This window comes from Trachypithecus francoisi, unplaced genomic scaffold (assembly GCF_009764315.1).
Source record: "Trachypithecus francoisi isolate TF-2019V2 unplaced genomic scaffold, Tfra_2.0 Lachesis_group21, whole genome shotgun sequence".
Lineage (NCBI taxonomy): Eukaryota > Metazoa > Chordata > Mammalia > Primates > Cercopithecidae > Trachypithecus > Trachypithecus francoisi.
Genome location: NW_022681467.1, coordinates 47,188,297 through 47,208,614, shown reverse-complemented (window position 1 = coordinate 47,208,614; position 20,318 = coordinate 47,188,297). Strand labels below are relative to the sequence as shown.

At 48.4% G+C, this 20,318-nt stretch overlaps 1 protein-coding gene across 8 annotated transcripts in view; it reads left to right on the top strand.

Annotated features, from left to right (window-relative positions):
• NFATC2 (nuclear factor of activated T cells 2) overlaps window positions 1-20,318 on the top strand; it is a 180,236-nt gene that overhangs the window by 25,125 nt on the left and 134,793 nt on the right. For 4 of the 8 annotated variants that reach the window (XM_033186750.1, XM_033186752.1, XM_033186748.1 and 1 more), the window contains exons 2-3: window positions 14,217-14,732; window positions 19,954-20,125. In XM_033186750.1, the coding sequence (XP_033042641.1) occupies window positions 14,230-14,732; window positions 19,954-20,125 (675 nt within the window). In that variant the 5' untranslated portion in view covers window positions 14,217-14,229. Of the gene's footprint in view, window positions 1-13,702; window positions 14,733-19,953; window positions 20,126-20,318 lie in introns of all 8 variants that reach the window. The other 4 variants (XM_033186747.1, XM_033186746.1, XM_033186745.1 and 1 more) reach the window with 1 other exon arrangement.

Here is a 20,318-nt window from a genome sequence, read left to right as displayed (position 1 = left end):
GCCACTGATCCCACCCTGGAGGGGGAAGATGTGCTGGCTGTCAGCAGACAGTTCAGAAGCTGAATTCCCTTATGCATGCTTGTGAATGCAATGGATTCTTACTTCCCCCAACTTGTAATATGCTGAGAGAGACAGGTGGGTACTGGGGATTCCTAGTCACCTCCAGAGATGCCAGATCTCCAGTTACTGTGGGGACAGATATGTGGGGAGTGCTCACATCTGCTTTGCCTCAACAGTCTGGTGCAGCCCTCCTTCAATCCCTGGTAAGCTAAAGCATTTAATGCCAACCTTGGCCTTTCGGAAAGGAAAATAGGTTCCTTCTGATCACTGCTTGTTGTTTTATAGAGTCTATTCCTGTGATCCTTAAACTTTTGAGGTCACAACCCTTTAAAAAGCTGATGAAATCCGCAGATTCTGTATACACACCCACCATGCATGTGCATGCTCCACATGGGCAGCCCTTTCCCCTGGGCACTGCCCCCTCATCACATACCCCCTGCACCCCCCACCCACACCTTGCCACCTCCCCTCTCCACTTCATATCCCCCCACGTGCTTTTGATGTCATTTCTCAGCACTCACAGACTCTTATGTGTCCCATTTCCTAATTTCACTGGCACTGCAGTGTAGGAACAGCTGCTCTCGATCCATTCACAGGGCTCAATTAAAACCCCATTCTTTCAGCAAACACACTGAAAGCTGGTTTTGTGCCAGACCCTGTAGGAGCATACACACAAATTAGATATGGTTCCTGGCCCCCAGGCCAATATGGGTCATAGTCTGGTAAACAAATAGGGACATATGAGGTGCTGTGATACAGTATCTGTGTGTGTGTGTGTGTGTGTGTGTGTGTGTGTGTGTGTATGTGTTTGGTGCTTGCTAAAAATAGTGTTCTACACTAAGCAAGCAGGTTCACTAAACGCATGTGACATTCAGAGACATTGCCTTCTCTGTTGAGTTAAGGACAGACCTTAATAAGCCTGCTTTGGACAAATAACGTCTCCAGGTGCAGCTGGAAAGGTGAAATGAGGGCTAGAATTGAGCATCGGCCTTGCAGGGAGGCAGAGGAAATGAGGCTGAAGTTGCCTCACTCATTCTTCCCTGTGAAACACATGGTACCTTGGCTTCTAAATTCAAGCTCCTGTGTTCTTTTGGTGGCATAGATTTTGATCAGGAGTGGAGGCTCTTGAAACTTTAAAGCAGTGTTATTCAGGTTGGTTCTCATGGCTCTCCAGCCATATCAGGTGGCAGGTTAAATACTTTTGAAAAATGTAGAATGGGTGGCAAGGGGCTCTCAGTTCTGGCTACATTAGAAGTTCTCAGACTGCATCCCAGACCAGCCGAGATCAGGCTCTTGGGGTTAAAGTAACTTTGCTGAGAGTCTGCATTGGTAAATGGCAGGACAGGCCTTGAACTTGGGCACTTAGAGTCCTAGGTGCCTGCCATCAGTACTGTATCTCATAGCCAGAATGTGGCCCTGGAGGGCAGCAGGACGCCGTATGCAGCTGCTGTCTCTAACTTTGTCTGATGTGTCTCATGTACGATGGGATGTGTGCACGTTCACCTCTTATAGCTGATATTTATAGAATTATAAATTGTATCTTGCTACTGTCCTAATGGGATTATACTCACTGGAAAACTCCTGGCTAAGGTAGAAATGAGAACTGATGGGGAGCTCTGCTATTTTTCTGTTTCTTTCTCCATCTTGGTGGATGGTCCTGCCTGCCTCTTGGGCATTTGGATCTAAAGCCCTGCACTGGAATCTTTAATGCTTTTTCCCTCTGTGGAAGAAATATACCAAAGGCAGACTGTAAGCCACATGCAGAGTGGGGAGATTGCTTTTCCTGAGTTGGTATTTGGGACCCTCTTGACCTTGTAATCTGAGGTTTTGGAAAAAGAGCGTTTCTTCAGCTGGGCCTGAAGGGAAGAAAGTGGCCTGCAAAGCTCAGGATTTATGAAGGTCCTTATCAAAACAGACCTGCGTGGGTGTGCCTGCAAAAGTGAGAGTGTTAAATGAGGGAGAAAAACAAACCCAAGTCTAAAATGCCTGCTAAAGTTATTTTAAAGGCTATGGAAAGGGGCTGTTTACCTGTAGAATCCTAAGAAGGTGGGCTGCAGCTCTGAAATCCGCAAAGGGTGACATCACCTCTGTTGCCATGGAGTAGGGAGGAATGTCTTAATAACCAGGGGGTTGGCAGGGGCCACTGATGAAGTGTGCCCACCCCCGGGAACATGGCACTGAAATGAAAGCTCCTGGGGAAAAGTATAAATAAAGAAGCTGTCAGTCAAGAAGGCATTAATTTTAAATCTCTGCCCCCGGCCAAGGGTTACACAGGCCCCACTGTCTTCAAAGGGAAGTTTCCACTTGGATTTTAAGTTGCCTGAAGGAAAAATGGAAATCAGCCTTTCAGGCTGTGCGAGGGGATGTGAGGATCAATACGAGACCAAACTCTCAGAGGTGGCTGGTCGGAGAGGGGGACTCTTTGCTAAGTTGGGCAGAGGATGGAAAGAAGAGATGTTCCCTTGCTCATGTCATCTTCTGCAGGCCTTTGACAGAGTGGGTGGGTTTAGCCGTGGCGAGTCCTATTGCAGGAGGATTATCTAAAGTCTATTTCTGGGGAACTCTTCTGACCAGATCTTTCCTTCTCCTTTTGGTGAGGAAGCCACTCTGAGGTCTGTTCTCTGTCATGCACTGTACTCTCTTCTGTTAGACACAGACCTTGCTAAATCACGAGTTTAATCTCAAATGTTTTAAAAACGGAGGGAGTTCAGCAAGGTGATTGGATAAATTGTGGTTGATTTGTACAACGAAATAGTACACAGCAATGAAAAAGAAAGGACTACTGCACACAATATGGGTGAAGCTCAGACATTCTGTTGAGCAAAATAAGTGAGACACATACATCCAGATTTTATTTAAAGGACGTTCGAGAACAGTCAAACCCAGCATATGGTAAGAAAAGCCAGGGAGTGGTTCTTCCTGGGTGAGGGTGTCTGGCTTCAGAGGGGCCACAGAGAACCCTCTGGGGTACTTGAAATGTTCTGTATCTTGTGCATATATATATATGCAAATATATCTGCAAAGGCACAAGATGTATGTGAAATATTTGTGCATTTTACTGCATATAAGTGATGCATATTTTAAAAACTGATGAAGGCTGGGCATGGTGTCTCACACCTCTAATCCCACCACTGGGAGGCTGAGGTGGGTGGATCACCTAAGGTCAGGAGTTTGAGACCAGTCTGGCCAACATGGTGAAATCCTGTCTCTACTGAAAATACAAACATTAGCTGGGTGTGGTGGCAGGTACCTGTAATTCCAGCTACTAAGGAGGCTGAGGCAGGAGAATCGCTTGAACCCAGGAGGTAGAGGTTGCAGTGAGCCGAGATTGCACCACTGCACTCTAGACTGTGCAACAAGAGTGAGACTCCCTCTCAAAAACAAACAACAAAACTGATGAAATCTGCAGATCTGATATACACACACATCATGCTACACATGTACAGCCCTTCCCCCAATGCACTGCCCCTCACCACATACCCCCGTACACCCCCAGCCCTGAAATTTAATCCAAGCTTTGCCCTGACTCTTCTTGTGGTCTTGGGAATTTCCCTGCACCCCAAGCCTCAGTTTCCCCATCTGTAACACAGAGGTATTCAGAGTAGCTATCTCCAGCAGTTGATGTAAACTGCAGAGAGAACAGGGGAGCGTACACGTGAAAGCTTGCGGCACAGTGGACATAAGCTATTTGAATGACTAAAAATAGGAATATCTCTGGAATTCTCCAAGGCAGGAGGGCCCCAGGAAATGGCTTGAAACCAGCAAGAGACAGTTCTTCGCATCCAGATTTGACGATGGAGATGAGTTTTTGTGTGTGCCACATGCCTGGGCCCTGCTGCCCCCATCTAAAAGGTGACCTTGCGGCCTGTGGGTTGCAGATTCCATAGATTTCTCCACCCCTCTCCAAAAGCAATACGTGTCAGCATGTGGGTGCGCGTGTTTTTGCAAGCAGTCATGCCAGCAGCCAGTCTGCAAGCCTCATTGCTTGTGGATCACCCCGGTCCTGTGTCCCAGGCGCCTGGCCTTGCAGCAGCCTGCCTGGGAAGCACCACTGAGCTTGTCTTTCGGCCCCATCTGGGGAAGGCAGACAGCTGTCTTAGCTGGGGCAAGGTCAGCAAAGACATGGCGTTCAGGATGACTTTTTCCAGTGGTTCCATGGACGAGACAGGATGGCAAATGTCCTCCCTTTCCTTTTTGGCATTTCTGGACCTGATTTATCCAGATGGAATTTCTTGACTTTCAGGCCCTGTGTCTGTATGTGTCACCTCTGAATGAAGGGTGTGACAACCTGACTCTCATCATTAATACACATGATTCATTCATTGAGAATCCACTTACTGTTAGGTGGTGTGTGTGTGTGACCGGGTGGGGAGTGGGCAGCAGTGGTCTAGGGGGGCTTGTCTGAAAGTTTGCTGAGTGTCAGATTTGTTATTTGGAGGCAATCCATTACTTTTCAAAGGGGTTCTTTCTATAGGTTGTGCACACCCGCCAGATGAAAAATCCATCCACCTTCCTGCTCTGTTTTGGGATTCCTTGCAGCCCTGATGGGCAGGAAGTTATGCGAGTTGTCGGGGTGAGTGGCAGGAGGCGAGGTTTGTCTCTCTGTCTGCCCCTTTCCTCCGGCTACAGGTCCGCGGTGTCAGCTGTGGCATCCTAAGTGCTGCCTTGGCAACAGACTGTGATGTCCCAAACCCAGGCCCTGGGACTCACACCACCTTGGCATCGGGGTGAGCTCATCAAGCCGTGGGTCGGATCAGCTTGGCCAGGGATCAGTGGAGCCCTGTTGCCCTGCTGCCCATCGAGGGGGCATCCAGCCCCCAGGCCAGGCCCTGCTCCTCTCTTCCCAGCCACTCAAGCCTGAAAGCTCCATTGGTCTCTGCCCCTCCCCGTGCCCCCCCAAGGACGGCTGCCTCTCAGAGGTTCCCTAGCTGGGTTTCTATTTTGGTCATACTATTCTGCTTCCCGAAAATTCCACCGCCTGCAGTTCTAGGCAGAGAAGATGTTCTCTTGCTGTTCCTTTTTTCAAAAGTGATCTGTTGGCTGACGGGTTGGCGCTGAGCGAGTGGCCACCTCAGACTTGGCTGTGTGTCCGTCTGTGAGGGTGAGCAACAGGCCTCCAGAGCTTCCAGGGGGAGAGGCGCTGGCGGGGACCACTATGTGGCCTGAGTGTGATTTTTAAAATAATCTTTGACTCAATTCTGGGGCAAAAGGAGAGACTGTGAACATTCCCAGAGAAAGGAATCTGTATCTTCAGTTGTCAGGGGCAGCCTACCTCCCGAGTGAAATGATGAGGCCCCCAGAATAATTTCTTTTCCAGGGGGATCCTTGCTTCCCTGTGTCAGGGTCAGGGTGTCGCCATCCAGGAAATCACCTCTTTCCTGAGATGCAGGATAAAGTAGTGGTTAAGGGGGTGGAGGAGCCAGGTTGCCTGAGAATGAATCTTGGCTCTGATACTTAGAAGCTGTGTGACCTTGGGCAAATTACTCACCCTCTTTGAGCCTCATTTTCCCCCTATATAAAATGGAGAAAAATATCACCTGCTTTATAGGGTTCTTGTGAGACAAATATGAACATATACTAGACGCATATAGTGGTTCTCGATATAAAGTAAGTGGTATAGATGTGTTAGCTATTAGTATTTTGGTTATGACAAGCAGCTCACTGACTCACTAGCACTTTAGTAAGATTTAGTGGATCCACTCCCAGGTAGCCTGGGAGGAAAAGTACAAAGTGCGGAATGGAGAGGGTGTTGGAAGCACATTTTACCTCCTCCACACATTTTCTGAAGATCAGCAGAATCTGAGGTGAAAAGAGAATTCCTAAAGTGCTGACCAACCCATTTTATTTTTATAAAAATGTCTTCCTTTTTTTCATAATGCTTTTGAAGGGGTTGGGGACTAGTGCGTTCAAGTTGTTGTAAAATAGAGTAACTATAGCAGGGAAAGAGCAGAACTGTCCCTGGAAAGATTGTTCTTTCAATAATAATCCAGTAGGCCCCATTTACTGAGTGTTGATTCTGTCTGTCTTGGGCTTTGCAGAAGTTAGGGAAACCGACAGGCTTGTATCACCAGCGTCATCACCCCGTGTCACACATGAGGACGTGGAGTTTCCCCAAGTCTCACAGCCAGGGGTGGGAGAGGATCTGGAGTCCCCTAACCCTGTGCTACCCTCCGTTCTGAGACCTGGGTCTCAGTTTAGAGCTCTTGCTTGGTGGGGCAAAGAGGAGGGCTGAACTGGCCTCCCCAGCAATCTTGTCCTGCAGTTTTCGGGAGTGGTCAGAGATTTCTCCACATATTCACAGGGCCTACCTATTGGGTAAGCACCCAGGAACTTGATGAAAGGAGGGGTGATAAGAATGAGAACTTTCAGATGCCTGCCACAGAGATGAGCGTTACCTGCCAGGGCCGAGAGTGAGCACATGTCTCATTTCTGAATCAGTTCAGGTTGAGGGCGTGAGTCATGAGTTGATGCTTCCAGCAGTCTTTGGGCCTCTGCTGTGCGAAGGCCTCATGTGCCATGCTGGGGCTGTAAAGCCAGGAGCCATGGTCCTCAGCTGGGGGCGAGTCTGCCTGGCAGGAAATGTTTGGCGATGCCTGGAGACATTTTTGGTTGCCACAACGGGGAGAGGGGCAGGGCAGCTACTATTGGCATCCAGTGGGTAGGTGGCTGTGAGGGCCGAGTAATTTACTACATGTGATGTGCTTACAACAGTGCCTTGCATGTAAGTTCTCAATACATTTTAGCTGCTTTTCCTGCATTATAATTATCTTCATAATAATTATTGATGTAAGACTCCTATCTGCCTCTAAGAAGTCAGAGTCTAGAGGGTAGACAGATGAGTGAATCCATAGACAGACTTCAGTGTAGGACTCTGTGGGACCTGGGAGTGTAGAAGAGCTGCCTGCTCCAGCCTGGGGAAACAGGGAGGGCCTCCAGGAGGGGGTGGTTCAGGTCAAATCATGATGGATAAGTAGTGGCTTGTTAGGAGACGTAAGGTCGAGAGGTATGGAAGGGGGTTCCGGGTAAGGGGAACAGTATGTGCATGACATGGAGGCACAGAGGCCCTCGAGCAGCAACCTCTAAATCCCCCATCGCTGCTTCTATTTTCTTCCTCCCTTTGGTACTGATGCCTCGTATGCAGGCCAGGTACCTCCCATGGTAGGTGAAATGGATTTTAGGGGGTCCACCAGTGAGGACGTTGTATTTGCTAAGAACTATTTTTCAGTGCTATTTTCTCTTCGAACTAGTCAGAAGGAGTGGAATTTCAGGCTAGGCACGGTGACTTAAGACTGTAATCCCAGCACTTTGGGAGGCCGAGGCAGGTGGATCACCTGAGGTCAGGAGTTCGAGACCAGCCTGGTTAACATGGTGAAACCCCATCTTTACTGAAAATACAAAAAAAATTAGCCAGGCGTGGTAGTGGGCACCTGTAATCCCAGCTACGCAGGAGGCTGAAGCAGGAGAATCGCTTGAACCCAGGAGGTGGAGGTTGCAGTGAGTCGAGATCACACCACTGTACTCCAGCCTGGCAACAGAGTGAGACTCTGTCTCAGAAAACAAAAAACAAAACAAACAAACAAAAGGAGTAATGCTTCATTGAGGTACTGCTATATCGTTGACACTTTTCTTTCTAACACTGACTCCTCCCTCTCCCTGTTTCTAGGTCTTGACTTTCTGGGGTCCTGGAAATGTTCCATATTTTGATTATGTTGGTGGTAGCAAGAATGTATGACATTTGGCAAAACTCATCAAACCCTATACTCAAAACACTGACATCTGTGTGTGTGAGTTATGCCACAGGAGCATTGGTGGGGGTGGGGGTGTATAAAACCTAAGTCTCAGAGTCTTTGCCCAGCCACTGTGTCTTGCTTGAATTTAGTAAGTTTTATTTTTATTGTATTTTTACCCTACCTTCTATTTATGGAGGTGACATTGATTTTCCATCTGCAGTAGTGGTATAAAGTTTCCTTTTAAAATAATTTAAAAAAAATAAGTGAGTGAATTTAAATACTAGAAATATTAAGTAAATATTTTTTGGCGGCACATGAATAGAGCAAAGATCGTGCAAGTGGTTAAAAAAAAGCAAGCTTTTTGGAAACCCTCCTGAGAAAATTTGGTGGTTCTGAGATGAAACTAACTTCACCCGGTGCCGTGCAGGCATCGTGATGACTGTAAGAAAGCCGCCTGCGAGCATGGCAGTTGTTTAAGGAGAAATAGCGAGAAATCTCAGCCAGTAACTTAGAGAAATATTTTAATGATGTGCTATTTGTGAAATTTACTGTCAAATGCCCAGGGGACTGAGAATTAAATGATTATGAATTATCTTCCTATTCCCTGCTTGCCGGTAAACGTTTAAAGTCTTGTTAAGAGGAAAAAAAAAAGAAAAACTCTGCCGCTTGGATTAATGAAAACCAATGTAAATGCTTTAAATACTTTTGCTCGGCACACTCGAGCTTTCTGTTCTTCAGGGCTCCCAGGGAGTGGGAGTGACGTGTGTTTTCAGGACTGCGTTTCTGTGGACTGTCCCCATCAGCCCCAAGGGTGTGTTTCTGATAAGACGCAGTGCAGTTTTTCTGGTATGGCCGGAATTTTTGCTAAGAGACTTTTTGTGTTTTGTTTTTCTGGTTCGAATTCTCAGAATGTTGTCGGCCATGGATTTGACATTCCTCTTTTCCTAGATTAAAAAATCTCTGCTCTGTTACATTCCCGGAAGGCGCGTGTGTGTGCGCGTATGTGCGAATTCAAATACACGTTTACATTAAACTACAGCCTCACAAGAACTCCAGGCCTTACAGATTGCTAGCTAGAAAAATCAAAGGATTTCAGCGCCAGAAGCCACCAAGGAAACTGATTCAATTGAATGCTGTTCAGTTATAAATGAGAAGGTGTTGAGGCCTCCGCTGGGTGGGGCACTTCTCCAAAATCATGCTGCTACTTAGTGGCGAGGCAGGACTGCACTCTCCATTTCCTGCTTCATAAAACAGAGTTTCATTACTATATATCATGTTATGTCATCTACCACCTATGAAATAAAATTAAAAATGTTTCTTTTGGGAGTTACATTTATTTTCTTACATAATTACATGAATCAAAGGAAGTCTCCTTTCTGCCATGCCACTGTCTTCTTATTCCTTAGTTCTCCTCCCTGGACGATGTCACTGTTCCTTGTGACTTCCAGAGAAAGCCTGTGCATCCTTCAGCTGTGCCTGTACATCTGTCTGTGCGTGTACATCTGTGCGTGTATGTCTTTGTACATCTGTGTACATATGTGTATGTGTAATCTGTATACATCTGTACATCTGTGTACACTGTACATCTCTGTGTGTGTGTGTACATCCTCTCATCCTTTTTATGCTGTGCACACTATACAGCTTGCTTTTCTCTTTTAATACTAAATCTCACTGGTCATTCCATGTCAATGCATAAAGAACTTCTTCAGGCCTTTTTGTAGCTATATTGTATCCCTTCGTATGAATGAGCCAGAATTCATTCATCCCCATTGTATCCCTTCATATGAATGAGCCAGAATTAATTCATCCCCAGTAGATGGGTTTTGTGTTGCTTCCAGTCTTTTGGGATTACAGTCAGGGTTGTAGTAACTAATCTTAAGGATACACAGGTCATTTTGCACAGATGAGAGTATATCTGCAGGAAGAATTTTTTTTTTTTTTTTGAGACAGGGTCACATCCTGTCACCTAGGCTGGGAGGTGGTGGCACGATCATGGGCCACTGCAGCCTTGATCCTCCCACCTCAGTTTCTCCAGTAGCTGGGACTACAGGCAGGTGCCACCATGCCCAGCTAATGAAAAAAATTTTTTTTTGTTTTGGAGATGGTTTCTCTATGTTGCCCAGGCTGGTCTCAAACTCCTGAGCTGAAGCCATCTTCCTACCTCTGTCTCCCAAAGGGTTGGGATTCTAGGCATGAGCCACCATGACTGGCCCGGGATGAATTTCTAAAAGTAGCATTGCTTGGTTCCGAGGGCATATGTGGTTCCGAGGGCATGTGTGTTTGGAATTTTCATGGATATTACCAAATGACCCTCTCTAGAGTTATAGCCTTCTGTCTTTTGGTTTGGATAGTGGCATCTTTGATTAATAGTTTATTCCAGGTCGGCTTTTCTGAACTTGCACCATTCATTCAGCCAACAAATCCTTTTTGAGGGCCTGTTTCGTGGCAGGACCCATCCAAGTGCCAGGGGCATGGCAGAGCAAGAGTCCTCATAGCATTCGCTGATTGGTGGAGGTGGATCTCGAGGTCTAGGGAGGGGTAGACTGGAGGTTGAGGGAAATGGAGAACTTCACAGTTCTTCAGTTGTTATGGCAAGATGTGCACAGAACACAGCAGGGACCTGTGAGCCGGGCCTGAGCTAGTCAAGTGGTTGGGGGTCCTTCTAGAAGCATGCAGTACTTAAGCCGTGCCCATGGGCATGGACGGGCTTTAGTCATGTGGAGAAGGGGGCCTGGCAGTGGGCAGGGGAGGAGCTGTTGAGGCAGGGGCAGCAGCAAGTACCAAGATCCCGGGGCAGGAAGGAGCTTGATGCTTTTAAAAAACTCCCCTTTGCCAGGCACGGTGGCTCTCGCCTATAATCGCAACACTTTGGGAGGCTGAGGTGGGAGGATCACTTGAGCTCAGGAGTTTGAGACCAGCCTGGGCAACATAGTGAAACCTCATCTCTACTAAAGAAAAAAAAAAAAATTAACTGAGCCTGGTGGTGTGTGCTGGTAGTCCCAGCTACTTGGGAGGCTGAGGTGGGAGGATCGCTTGAGCCTGGGAGGTGGAGGCTGCAGTGAGCTATTATTGTGCCATAGCACTCCAAAATGGGCAGCTGAGTATGGCCTCAAAATCAAACAGAAAACAAAAATCACCACACTCCCCTTTGGCTGGAGTTCAGACAGAGGGAGGGAGGGAGTGAATGCAGGCGAGGGTAGATGGGCAGGCAGGGCCCAGCCAGGCTGCCTGGCGGGGGTCATTTATTTTTACCTAAAGCTGTGGGGAGCCATTTTGGAAGTGGGGGTACCGTGTGGACCCCTAGAGATCAGCTTAGCTAAACTGGACAGTATTTCCGCTAGGACAGCCCAGAAAGGGAACAAGGAGGCTGAGGCTCACTGGGGTGGTCACCCAGGGTTCCCCAAGGCAGGAAAAGGTCTTGTTTCTGGCTGGCAGGTCCCTGGACATGGTTCTTGTATTTACTTATTCTCTCAGCCACTCGGCAAATGTTTATGGGGGCTTGCAAGTGCCAGGCCCTGTGGTAGGTGCTTGGCAGACAATGCTGGGCCACAGTGACACGGGCCCAACACTGATGGAGCTCTGGGTCGAGTGTGGGGTTGTAAAATTCTCTAAAGGGTCAAGGAGTAAATATTTCAGGCTTTGGGGGCCATTCGGTTCCCAAACTACCAACTCCGCTGTTGTAGTATAGGAGTAAGCTGTAGCTTGCTCTGTTCACCCTGTGTAAATAAATAGGTGTGGCTGTGTTGTCCTAAAACTATTTACAGACACAACCCATGGGCCGCATTTGGCCCGTGGACTGTGGTTTGCCTGCTCCTGGTTTGGCAGAATGAGATTCCCTAAACAGATACCTGGTGCGATGGGAGCTGTTAGCAGGTGTCAGTGGAGAGAAGATGGCAGGGAAAAGGGGTGAAGGTGATCTTTTTGATGGGCCGATCTCAGGAGGTGCTGGGTGAGCAGATGCAGGAAGGAACCAGGGGAAGTGGGAGGATCTTGCGGGGAGGGTTTCCAAGCAGAGGGAACCCAAGGTCTCTGAGGCAGGAGCTGCTTAAGTACAGCCAAGATGTTGGAGGGGTTGTTGCTGACCCAGCTTGGGGAGAAGTGGGGAGTGGTGGGGGTGGGTGGCAGGCCGGGGCACAGGCTGTGTTAGTGACTTTTGGTTCCATCTAAAGTGTCCAGAAGCCTTTATAGTAGGTTTGAGAATGGACATCTTAAAGGCTGCTGTGTGACAAACAGACTGACAGAGCCACAAAGTGGGGAGGCCAGGGAGGAAGTGACTGCAGTAGTCCCCGTGCGAGAGGACGGCAGCTTGGACCAGGGTGGATGCGATTGAGTGGGGAGACCTAGGAATCTGGTTTCTGTCCTGACAGTGGAGCAGTCAGGGCTGATGACGGATCAGATGTGAGGCATCAGAGTGAGGAGTCCAGGCCGCCCCGTGAGCTGACGGGGAGGGTGGAGGGGCCTCTGATGAGATGGGGGGCCTTGGAGGTGGAGTTGCAGTGAGGGGTGAATGGGGGGCACTAACTCCATGGGAATTTCCCAGGCAGCCCCATGTACCTGGACCTGTACAGGATGCAGTGAGGCAGGGTGTCTGCTAGAAGAGGGTCAGGCTGAGAATTAAATGACAGTGTGAGGTGATGGGTGGCAGTGTCCTTGGGTGGCTGTCGTAGAACATTCTACTTAAACAGCATTCTCCAGCGGTAGGGCCTTTCGAGGTAGCAGCAGGAGCCTGGGGTAGGCAGCCACTAATAAAGGAAGTTAGGTCATGCAGTCATTGGTTTTATCTTTATTTTATTTTATTTTTGAGACAGAGTCTCACTCTATCACCCAGGCTGGCATGCAGCAGCACAATCTTGGCTCATCGAAACCTCCGCCTCCTGGTTTCAACTGATTCTCATGCCTCAGCCTCCTGAGTAGCTGGGATTACAGGCCTGCGCCACCACACCTGGCTAATTTTTGTATTTTTAGTAGAGATGGGGTTTTACCATGTTGGCCAGGCTGGTCTCAAACTCCTGACTGCAAGTGATCTGCCCACCTCAGCCTCCCAAAGTGCTGGGATTACAGATGTGAGCTGCCACGCCCAGCCTGCATCCACTGGTTTTAATAGTTTGGGTGTCAGGTAACCTCTGTAGCAGTGACCCTGCCTGTTGGGGGGCAAGTGGCTTGCCTGTGGTATTTTTAAGCCTCCTAATTCTGTATCTTTCGCTGGGCCTTTTCCCCGCTCTGGGCCTCAGTTTCCTCATTTGTAAAATGACACAGACGAGACAGGAGTCAGGAGCCCTGGATCTGAATGAAGCCACTTCTTGTACTTGGTGCGAAATCTGGGATTCAAGCCCAGGGGACCGTGGGCTGCAGAGCCTGTGCAGTCTCCCTCTGTGTCCTGCGTCCATGTCACGTGTGTAGAGTGCTGCCATAGGCCCTGGATTGGTGCTTTTCAAACTATGGGTCATGACCCACCGCACCAGCGGGTTAGGAAATCCGTCTAATGGGTCGTGACCAGCGTTGAAGCAAAATCAATCAGGCAGGAGGGAGGGTCTGAGGGTGTCATGTAGCAGGGGTAAGTATGGACTTGGGAGGCCTTTGTTGCAGTTGTGGGTGTATACGGTGGTGTGAATGGGGTTGTGAGATAAAGTACACTTCTCCGAAGGGTTTCATTTAAACCCAAGTTTGGAGGCCCTTAGCCCAGGGATCTTCCAGAACTCATTCTGCTTCGACCTCTCTTCTCCAGGGACCTGGGACAAAGTGGCCTCAGTTTCCTTCTGGTGAGGAACGGAGCTTCTAGCTTGGGGTTTGGCATGGTGGGAATTTGAAAAAAAAATAAACGACATGAGACAAAACCCAGCCTGTGATTGCTCTGCACCGGGAGTTCTGTTTTTGAGGCTTAAAAAGACCCCCCTTCCCCCTTCTCTTTCCAGAAGAGCCGAATGCACATAAGGTCGCCAGCCCACCCTCCGGACCCGCATACCCCGATGATGTCCTGGACTATGGCCTCAAGCCATACAGCCCCCTTGCTAGTCTCTCTGGCGAGCCCCCCGGCCGATTCGGAGAGCCGGATAGGGTAGGGCCGCAGAACTTTCTGAGCGCGGCCAAGCCAGCAGGGGCCTCGGGCCTGAGCCCTCGGATCGAGATCACTCCGTCCCACGAACTGATCCAGGCAGTGGGCCCCCTCCGCATGAGAGACGCGGGCCTCCTGGTGGAGCAGCCGCCCCTGGCCGGGGTGGCCGCCAGCCCGAGGTTCACCCTGCCCGTGCCCGGCTTCGAGGGCTACCGCGAGCCGCTTTGCTTGAGCCCCGCTAGCAGCGGCTCCTCTGCCAGCTTCATTTCTGACACCTTCTCCCCCTACACCTCGCCCTGCGTCTCGCCCAATAACGGCGGGCCCGACGACCTGTGTCCGCAGTTTCAAAACATCCCTGCTCATTATTCCCCCAGAACCTCGCCAATAATGTCACCTCGAACCAGCCTCGCCGAGGACAGCTGCCTGGGCCGCCACTCGCCCGTGCCCCGTCCGGCCTCCCGCTCCTCGTCGCCTGGTGCCAAGCGGAGGCATTCGTGCGCCGAGGCCTTGGTTGCCCTGCCGCCCGGAGCCTCACCCCAGCGCTCCCGGAGCCCCTCGCCGCAGCCCTCATCTCACGTGGCACCCCAGGACCACGGCGCTCCCGCTGGGTACCCCCCTGTGGCTGGCTCTGCCGTGATCATGGATGCCCTGAACAGCCTCGCCACGGACTCGCCTTGTGGGATCCCCCCCAAGATGTGGAAGACCAGCCCTGACCCCTCGCCGGTGTCTGCGGCCCCCTCCAAGGCCGGCCTGCCTCGCCACATCTACCCGGCCGTGGAGTTCCTGGGGCCCTGCGAGCAGGGGGAGAGGAGAAACTCGGCTCCCGAATCCATCCTGCTGGTTCCGCCCACTTGGCCCAAGCCGCTGGTGCCTGCCATTCCCATCTGCAGGTGAGCAGGGCTTTGAAAATGATTGCTTCGGTGGTTTAGTTTTAAGAGATTGTTTTCTGTTTATGAGCATGGGATTCAGAGTCAGGTTTAAGTCTGACTTTAAATGGATTTAAATCTTGGCTTGGTCCCTTGCTGGTTGCCAGACCCTGAGAAGGAATGTAAATTCCCTGGGCCAGGTTTTTCTCATCTGTAAAATGGGTGTAATTAGTGTACCTGACTCACCAAGTGGTTATGAGGTTGCAGTCATGATAAATGTAATTGCTCATATGTCACCTGGTTTATTCAAGAAGTGTTTATCAAACGTCTAGGTGGCAGATTCTGTTACATAAGTAATGGAGAGACAATGGTGAACTAAACAGGCAAAAATTTCTGCCTTCATAGAGCTGACATTCTAGTAGGCACAAGAGGAACTGATGTTTGTTAGCATCTGCTATGTGCCCCAGTTATATGGAGGCCCTAAAAAAAAATGTGTGAGCCAAGGAGCTTAAAATCTTGGGAAGCTGAAGAGATGTATGTAGATAGCAGCATAGCATGTAGGCTTTGGAGACTCTTAAGGCTCACTTTGAGTCCTGCCTCCGCCACTCACTACCTGAGTAAACATGGGCATCTCTGCTGCTGCCTTTCTGCTACTGTGCTTGTGAAAGACATTGCTAATCAGTCAGCACCCTCTTTCTCCTTGAGCTCCTTTCTGAAGCGGTGCCTAGGGCAGACATCACTAATCAATCAAGAGCTTCCTCCCCACACTGCATTTGTACTGAGCACCTTTCTGGTCTTGGTTGATTCCCTGTGAGAAGACGATAGAACCTACTTTGTGTGTGTGTGTGTTTTTAAATGGATTAGATGAGACGATATATGTCAAACTCTTAGTGTAGAGCCTGTGCAGTGGTATCGTGGGATACCAAAATCTGAGGATGCTCAGGTCCCTTAGGTAAAATGGTATAGTATTTGCATATAACCTATGTACATCCTCCCATATCCATTACATCATCTCTAGATGATAATACCTTAGAATACCTAATACAATGCCTGCACACCACTTCATTCATATGGACTCGATGTACAACCTGCGGCATGGAAAATTCAAATTTTGCTTTTTGGAACTTTGTGGAATTTTTTTTTCCTGAATATTTTCTATCTGAGGACACAGAACCCATGGATGTAGAGGGCGAATTGCACTCTCTATGTATATTATTTCATTTGATTCTCACAGAAACTTGGTTTGTGTTATTTTTTATCTTTGTTTTGACGAAATGACAAGGGAGGTATATGAAGGCTAAGGCTAGAGATTATCCTATCTGTTCTCGTAGATGAGGAATTGGAAGACTCATGCTATTACCACGATCCCTGTGGTTTTCAAGTTATTTTTGATTTTAGCAAATGGAAGTCTTTTATCCCAAATATTAAACTGAGTCCCCAAATAGGCCAGGTGCAGTGGCTCACGCCTGTAATCCCAGCACTTTGGGAGGTCAGGGTGGGTGGATCACCTGTGGTAGGAAGTTCAAGACCAGCATGGCCAATATGGCAAAACCCCATCTCCACTAAAAATCCAAAAAATAGCCGGGTATGGTGGCGCATGCCTGTCATCCCAGCTACTTGGGAGGCGGAGGGGGGAGAATTGGTGGAGGTTGCAGTGAGCCAAGATCATGCCACTGCACTCTAACCTGGCGACAGAGTGCCACCTCAAAAAAAAAAAAAAAAAAATTGAGTCCCCAAATAGATAAATAGATAAAGGTGAAGCTCTTGATTGGTGTGGGGTTGAGGGTGGCCTTGGGCCCTGCCCACTGGGCCTTGTTCACCCCCATACCAGACGAAAATGGACTGCAGGGAGCATCCAGCCAGGCATTTCCTTCAAAGCAGGTTCTGAGAACACCAGGGTTTCAGTACGTCAGTTGTTATATCTTTAAAAAAAGGAGTTTCTGGGTTTAATGGAGTTAAGTAGGTGCCTGTGTGCAGGCCTTCTCAGAGACTTTAATGTGGACAGAATATATGGTGATTTCAAAGGCCATTTGGCTACAGAGCTCTGAGTTCAGTGACTGAAGTTTCACAGGGCTATCTTAGAAAATGCTGCCAGCCACAGTGGCTCATGCCTGTAATCCCAGCACTTTGGGAGGCCGAGGCAGGCAGATCACCTGAGGTCGGGAGTTCGAGACCATCCTGACCAACAGGGAGAAACCCTGTCTCTACTAAAAATACGTAATTAGCCGGGTGTGGTAGCGCATGCCTATAATCCCAGCTACTTGGGAGGCTGAGGCAGGAGAATCACTTGAACCCAGGAGACAGAGGTTGCAGTGAGCTGAGATGGCGCCGTTGTACTCCAGTCTGGGCTGCTTGTTCTTTGTGCTATGTAGACAGGTCAGTCTCCAAACCATGATTTTATTTAATAGTTGAGAGTAGGGAGGGACACTGCTGTGAAATATGATTATGACATATTTATTGGAGACTTTGTTTACAAAAGCCTTTCCTCTTCATGAGGCGTCTTAATCAGAGAGGTTTTGAGTGTCAGAGTCCTTTGGTTCCTCACAAGTACCAATCTGTGCCGGCCAATGTGGTCTTTTGCAAGAATCTTCTATGAAGTTGAGAGGATGGGGCATCAGGGAAGTCACCTGATAACACTGACCTCAGGGTATACGGGCAACTCAGCAGAGGGCTGGAATTCAAATCAGAATTTCAGGCTGGCTCTGATGCTCTACTTCTTTCCTTTTTTGGAGACGGAGTCTTGCTCTGTCGCCCAGGCTGGAGTGCAGTGGCGCGATCTCAGCTCACTGCAACCTCTGCCTCCCAGGTTCAAGCCATTCTCCTGCCTCAGCCTCCTGAGTAGCTGGGATTACAGGAATGTGCCACCATGCCCAGCTAATTTTTTTTGTTGTTGTTAGTAGAGGTGAGGTTTCACCATGTTGGTCAGGCTGGTCTCAAACTCCTGACCTCATGATCTGCCCGCGTTGGCCTCCCAAAGTGCTAGGATTATAGGTGTCAGCCACTGCGCTTGGCTTTTCTTTCTTTCTTTTTTTTTTTTTTTTTTTGGAGATGGAGTCTTGCTCTGTTGCTGAGGTCAGAGTATAGTAGCGTGATCTCGGCTCACTGCAACCTCCGCCTCCTGGCTTCAAGCGATTCTCCTGCTTCAGCCTCCTGAGTAGCTGGGACTATAGGCGCATACCACTATGCCTGGCCAATTTTTTTTATTTTTATTTTTAGTAGAGACAGGGTTTCACCATGTTACAGGCCAGGCTGGTCTTGATCTCCTGACCTTGTGATCCACCCGCCTCAGCCTCCCAAAATGCTGGGATTACAGGGATGCTCTACTTCTTCAGATTGTATTTCAGCATCAAATACCTATTTCAGAACCAAACAAAAGTATGGACTGAAACCTGGGGATATGCTGCTGAATTTTCTTCTCACAAAATTTTTGGTGCTTTAAAGCGTATTAATACAGGGCTAAAGTGGTTTTCTAATGAGTCATAGTTTGTAAACCTTTAAAAACTGTTCACTTGTATAAATGATATGGGTAAAAGTGGTTGTCACGTGTGGCTTGTTGGTTACAGGCAGAAGCTTGAAAGCATCTTGGCGCTGTAACTAAGATAAAGCAAAGGTACTTTGGAAACCCTAAGACTGCAGGGTAAAAGGGATTTCAGGAGGCAATGTGGTTGGAAAGAAGAGGAAGAGATTTGCTTGCATAGGGAGGATATGATTATAAGTTGGATGAAATGTTTAAGTTGGACACTGGCACAGATGAAGTTTATGGAGGTGCTACCCCTTGGGCTCCCCTTGGTACTGCTGTGATAGAGAAGACAGAATTGGCTTTACTGCAAGTGCTTAACCAAGCCCAGTTGATAGTGTCCGCTCCTAGCAGCCCTGAGCTAACTGGGAAAGAATACTCTGATTAATGATTTCTGCCATATGTGAAAACTCAGGACATGGTGACATAAATCCATAGTGATGCTTTTCAAAATTCCCAGGGGAAAAGAAGTGACAGCAGTTAGAAACATGCTAGAACTAACATAAGCTTCATTAATTGAGAAGTTGCTCACACTGTCTTCATCAAGGTGGAAGAGAAAGCAAAGAGAAAGATCTCTACCCTGTGAACAGTTCTACCTGTCATGTCTAAGAAATATGTGCTGCCTCAGCATTTTGTTCACATACAATCATGCCCCCATGATCACATTTTGGTTAGTGATGGATCCCCCGTATATGGGGGTGGTCCCATAAGATTATAATACTGTTTTGTTTATGTTTTTGTTTTTTTGAGACAGAGTCTCTCTGTCACCCAGGTTAAAGTGCAATGGTGTGATCTTGGCTGACTGCAACCGCCACCTCCCCAATTCAAGCAATTCTCATGCCTCAGCCTCCTGAGTAGCTGGGATTACAGGCATGCACCACCAAGCCCAGCTAATTTTTGTATTTTTAGTAGAGACAGGGCTTCGCCTGTTGCCCTGTTGGCCAGGCTGGTCTCGAACTCCTGGCCTCGAGTGATCTGCCCACCTCAGCCTCCCATAGTGTTGGGATTACAGGCATGAGCCACTGCACCCAGCCTTGTGTTTTGTTTTGTTTTGTTTTGTTTCTTTCTTTCTTTCTTTCTTTTTTTTTTTTGAGACAGGGTCTCACTCTGGTCCCTCAGGCTGAAGTGCAGTGGTGCAATCACAGCTCACTGCAACCTTGACCTCTTGGGCTTGGATGATCTTCCCACCTCAGCATCCCAGGTAGCTGGGACTATAGGCATGGACCACCATGCTTGGCTGATTTTTTTTTTTTTTTTTGTATTTTTAGTAGAGAGGGTCTCTCCATGTTGCCCAGGCTGTCCTCAAATCCTTGGGCTTAAGTGATCCACCCATGTTGTCCTCCCAAAGTGCTGGGATTAAGTTATGAGCCACCACACCCAGCCATAATACTGTATTTTTACTGTACCTTTTCGGTGTTTAGATATCTTTAGATACACAAATACTTCCCATTGTGTTACCATTGCCTACAGTATTCAGTACAGTCACATGCTGTACAGGTTGGAGCCACTATACCATATAGTGTAGGTATGTAGTAGGCTGTGCCATCTTGGTGTGTGTAAGTACACTCTGATGTTCACTTAATGGTGCATTTCCCAGAACGTATCTTCATTGTTGAGCAATACATGACTGTATCCGTGATTTTCAGAAAATGGGCCATTTACAATTATTGTACAAGTTGACTAATTCTGGTTTATTGCACACATGGCTGATTTTATTTTCTCCTTCAGCATCCCAGTGACTGCATCCCTCCCTCCACTTGAGTGGCCGCTGTCCAGTCAGTCAGGATCTTATGAGCTGCGGATCGAGGTGCAGCCCAAGCCACATCACAGGGCCCACTATGAGACAGAAGGCAGCCGAGGGGCCGTCAAAGCTCCAACTGGAGGCCACCCTGTGGTTCAGGTATGGACTTGAATGCTCTTCCTTTTGTGTGTGGTGTTTGTCACTAAGAGATTCACTTCTGCTGACCCACTGTTTGTTGCTTGTTAAGGTGAGGTATGTGTCTTAGCCTCTTAACTCATTTGAGGAATGAGAAATCTGAGATTAAGTTAACATTAGAAGCTAATCCAGCTACTCATAAACCAGAGAAGAAAGT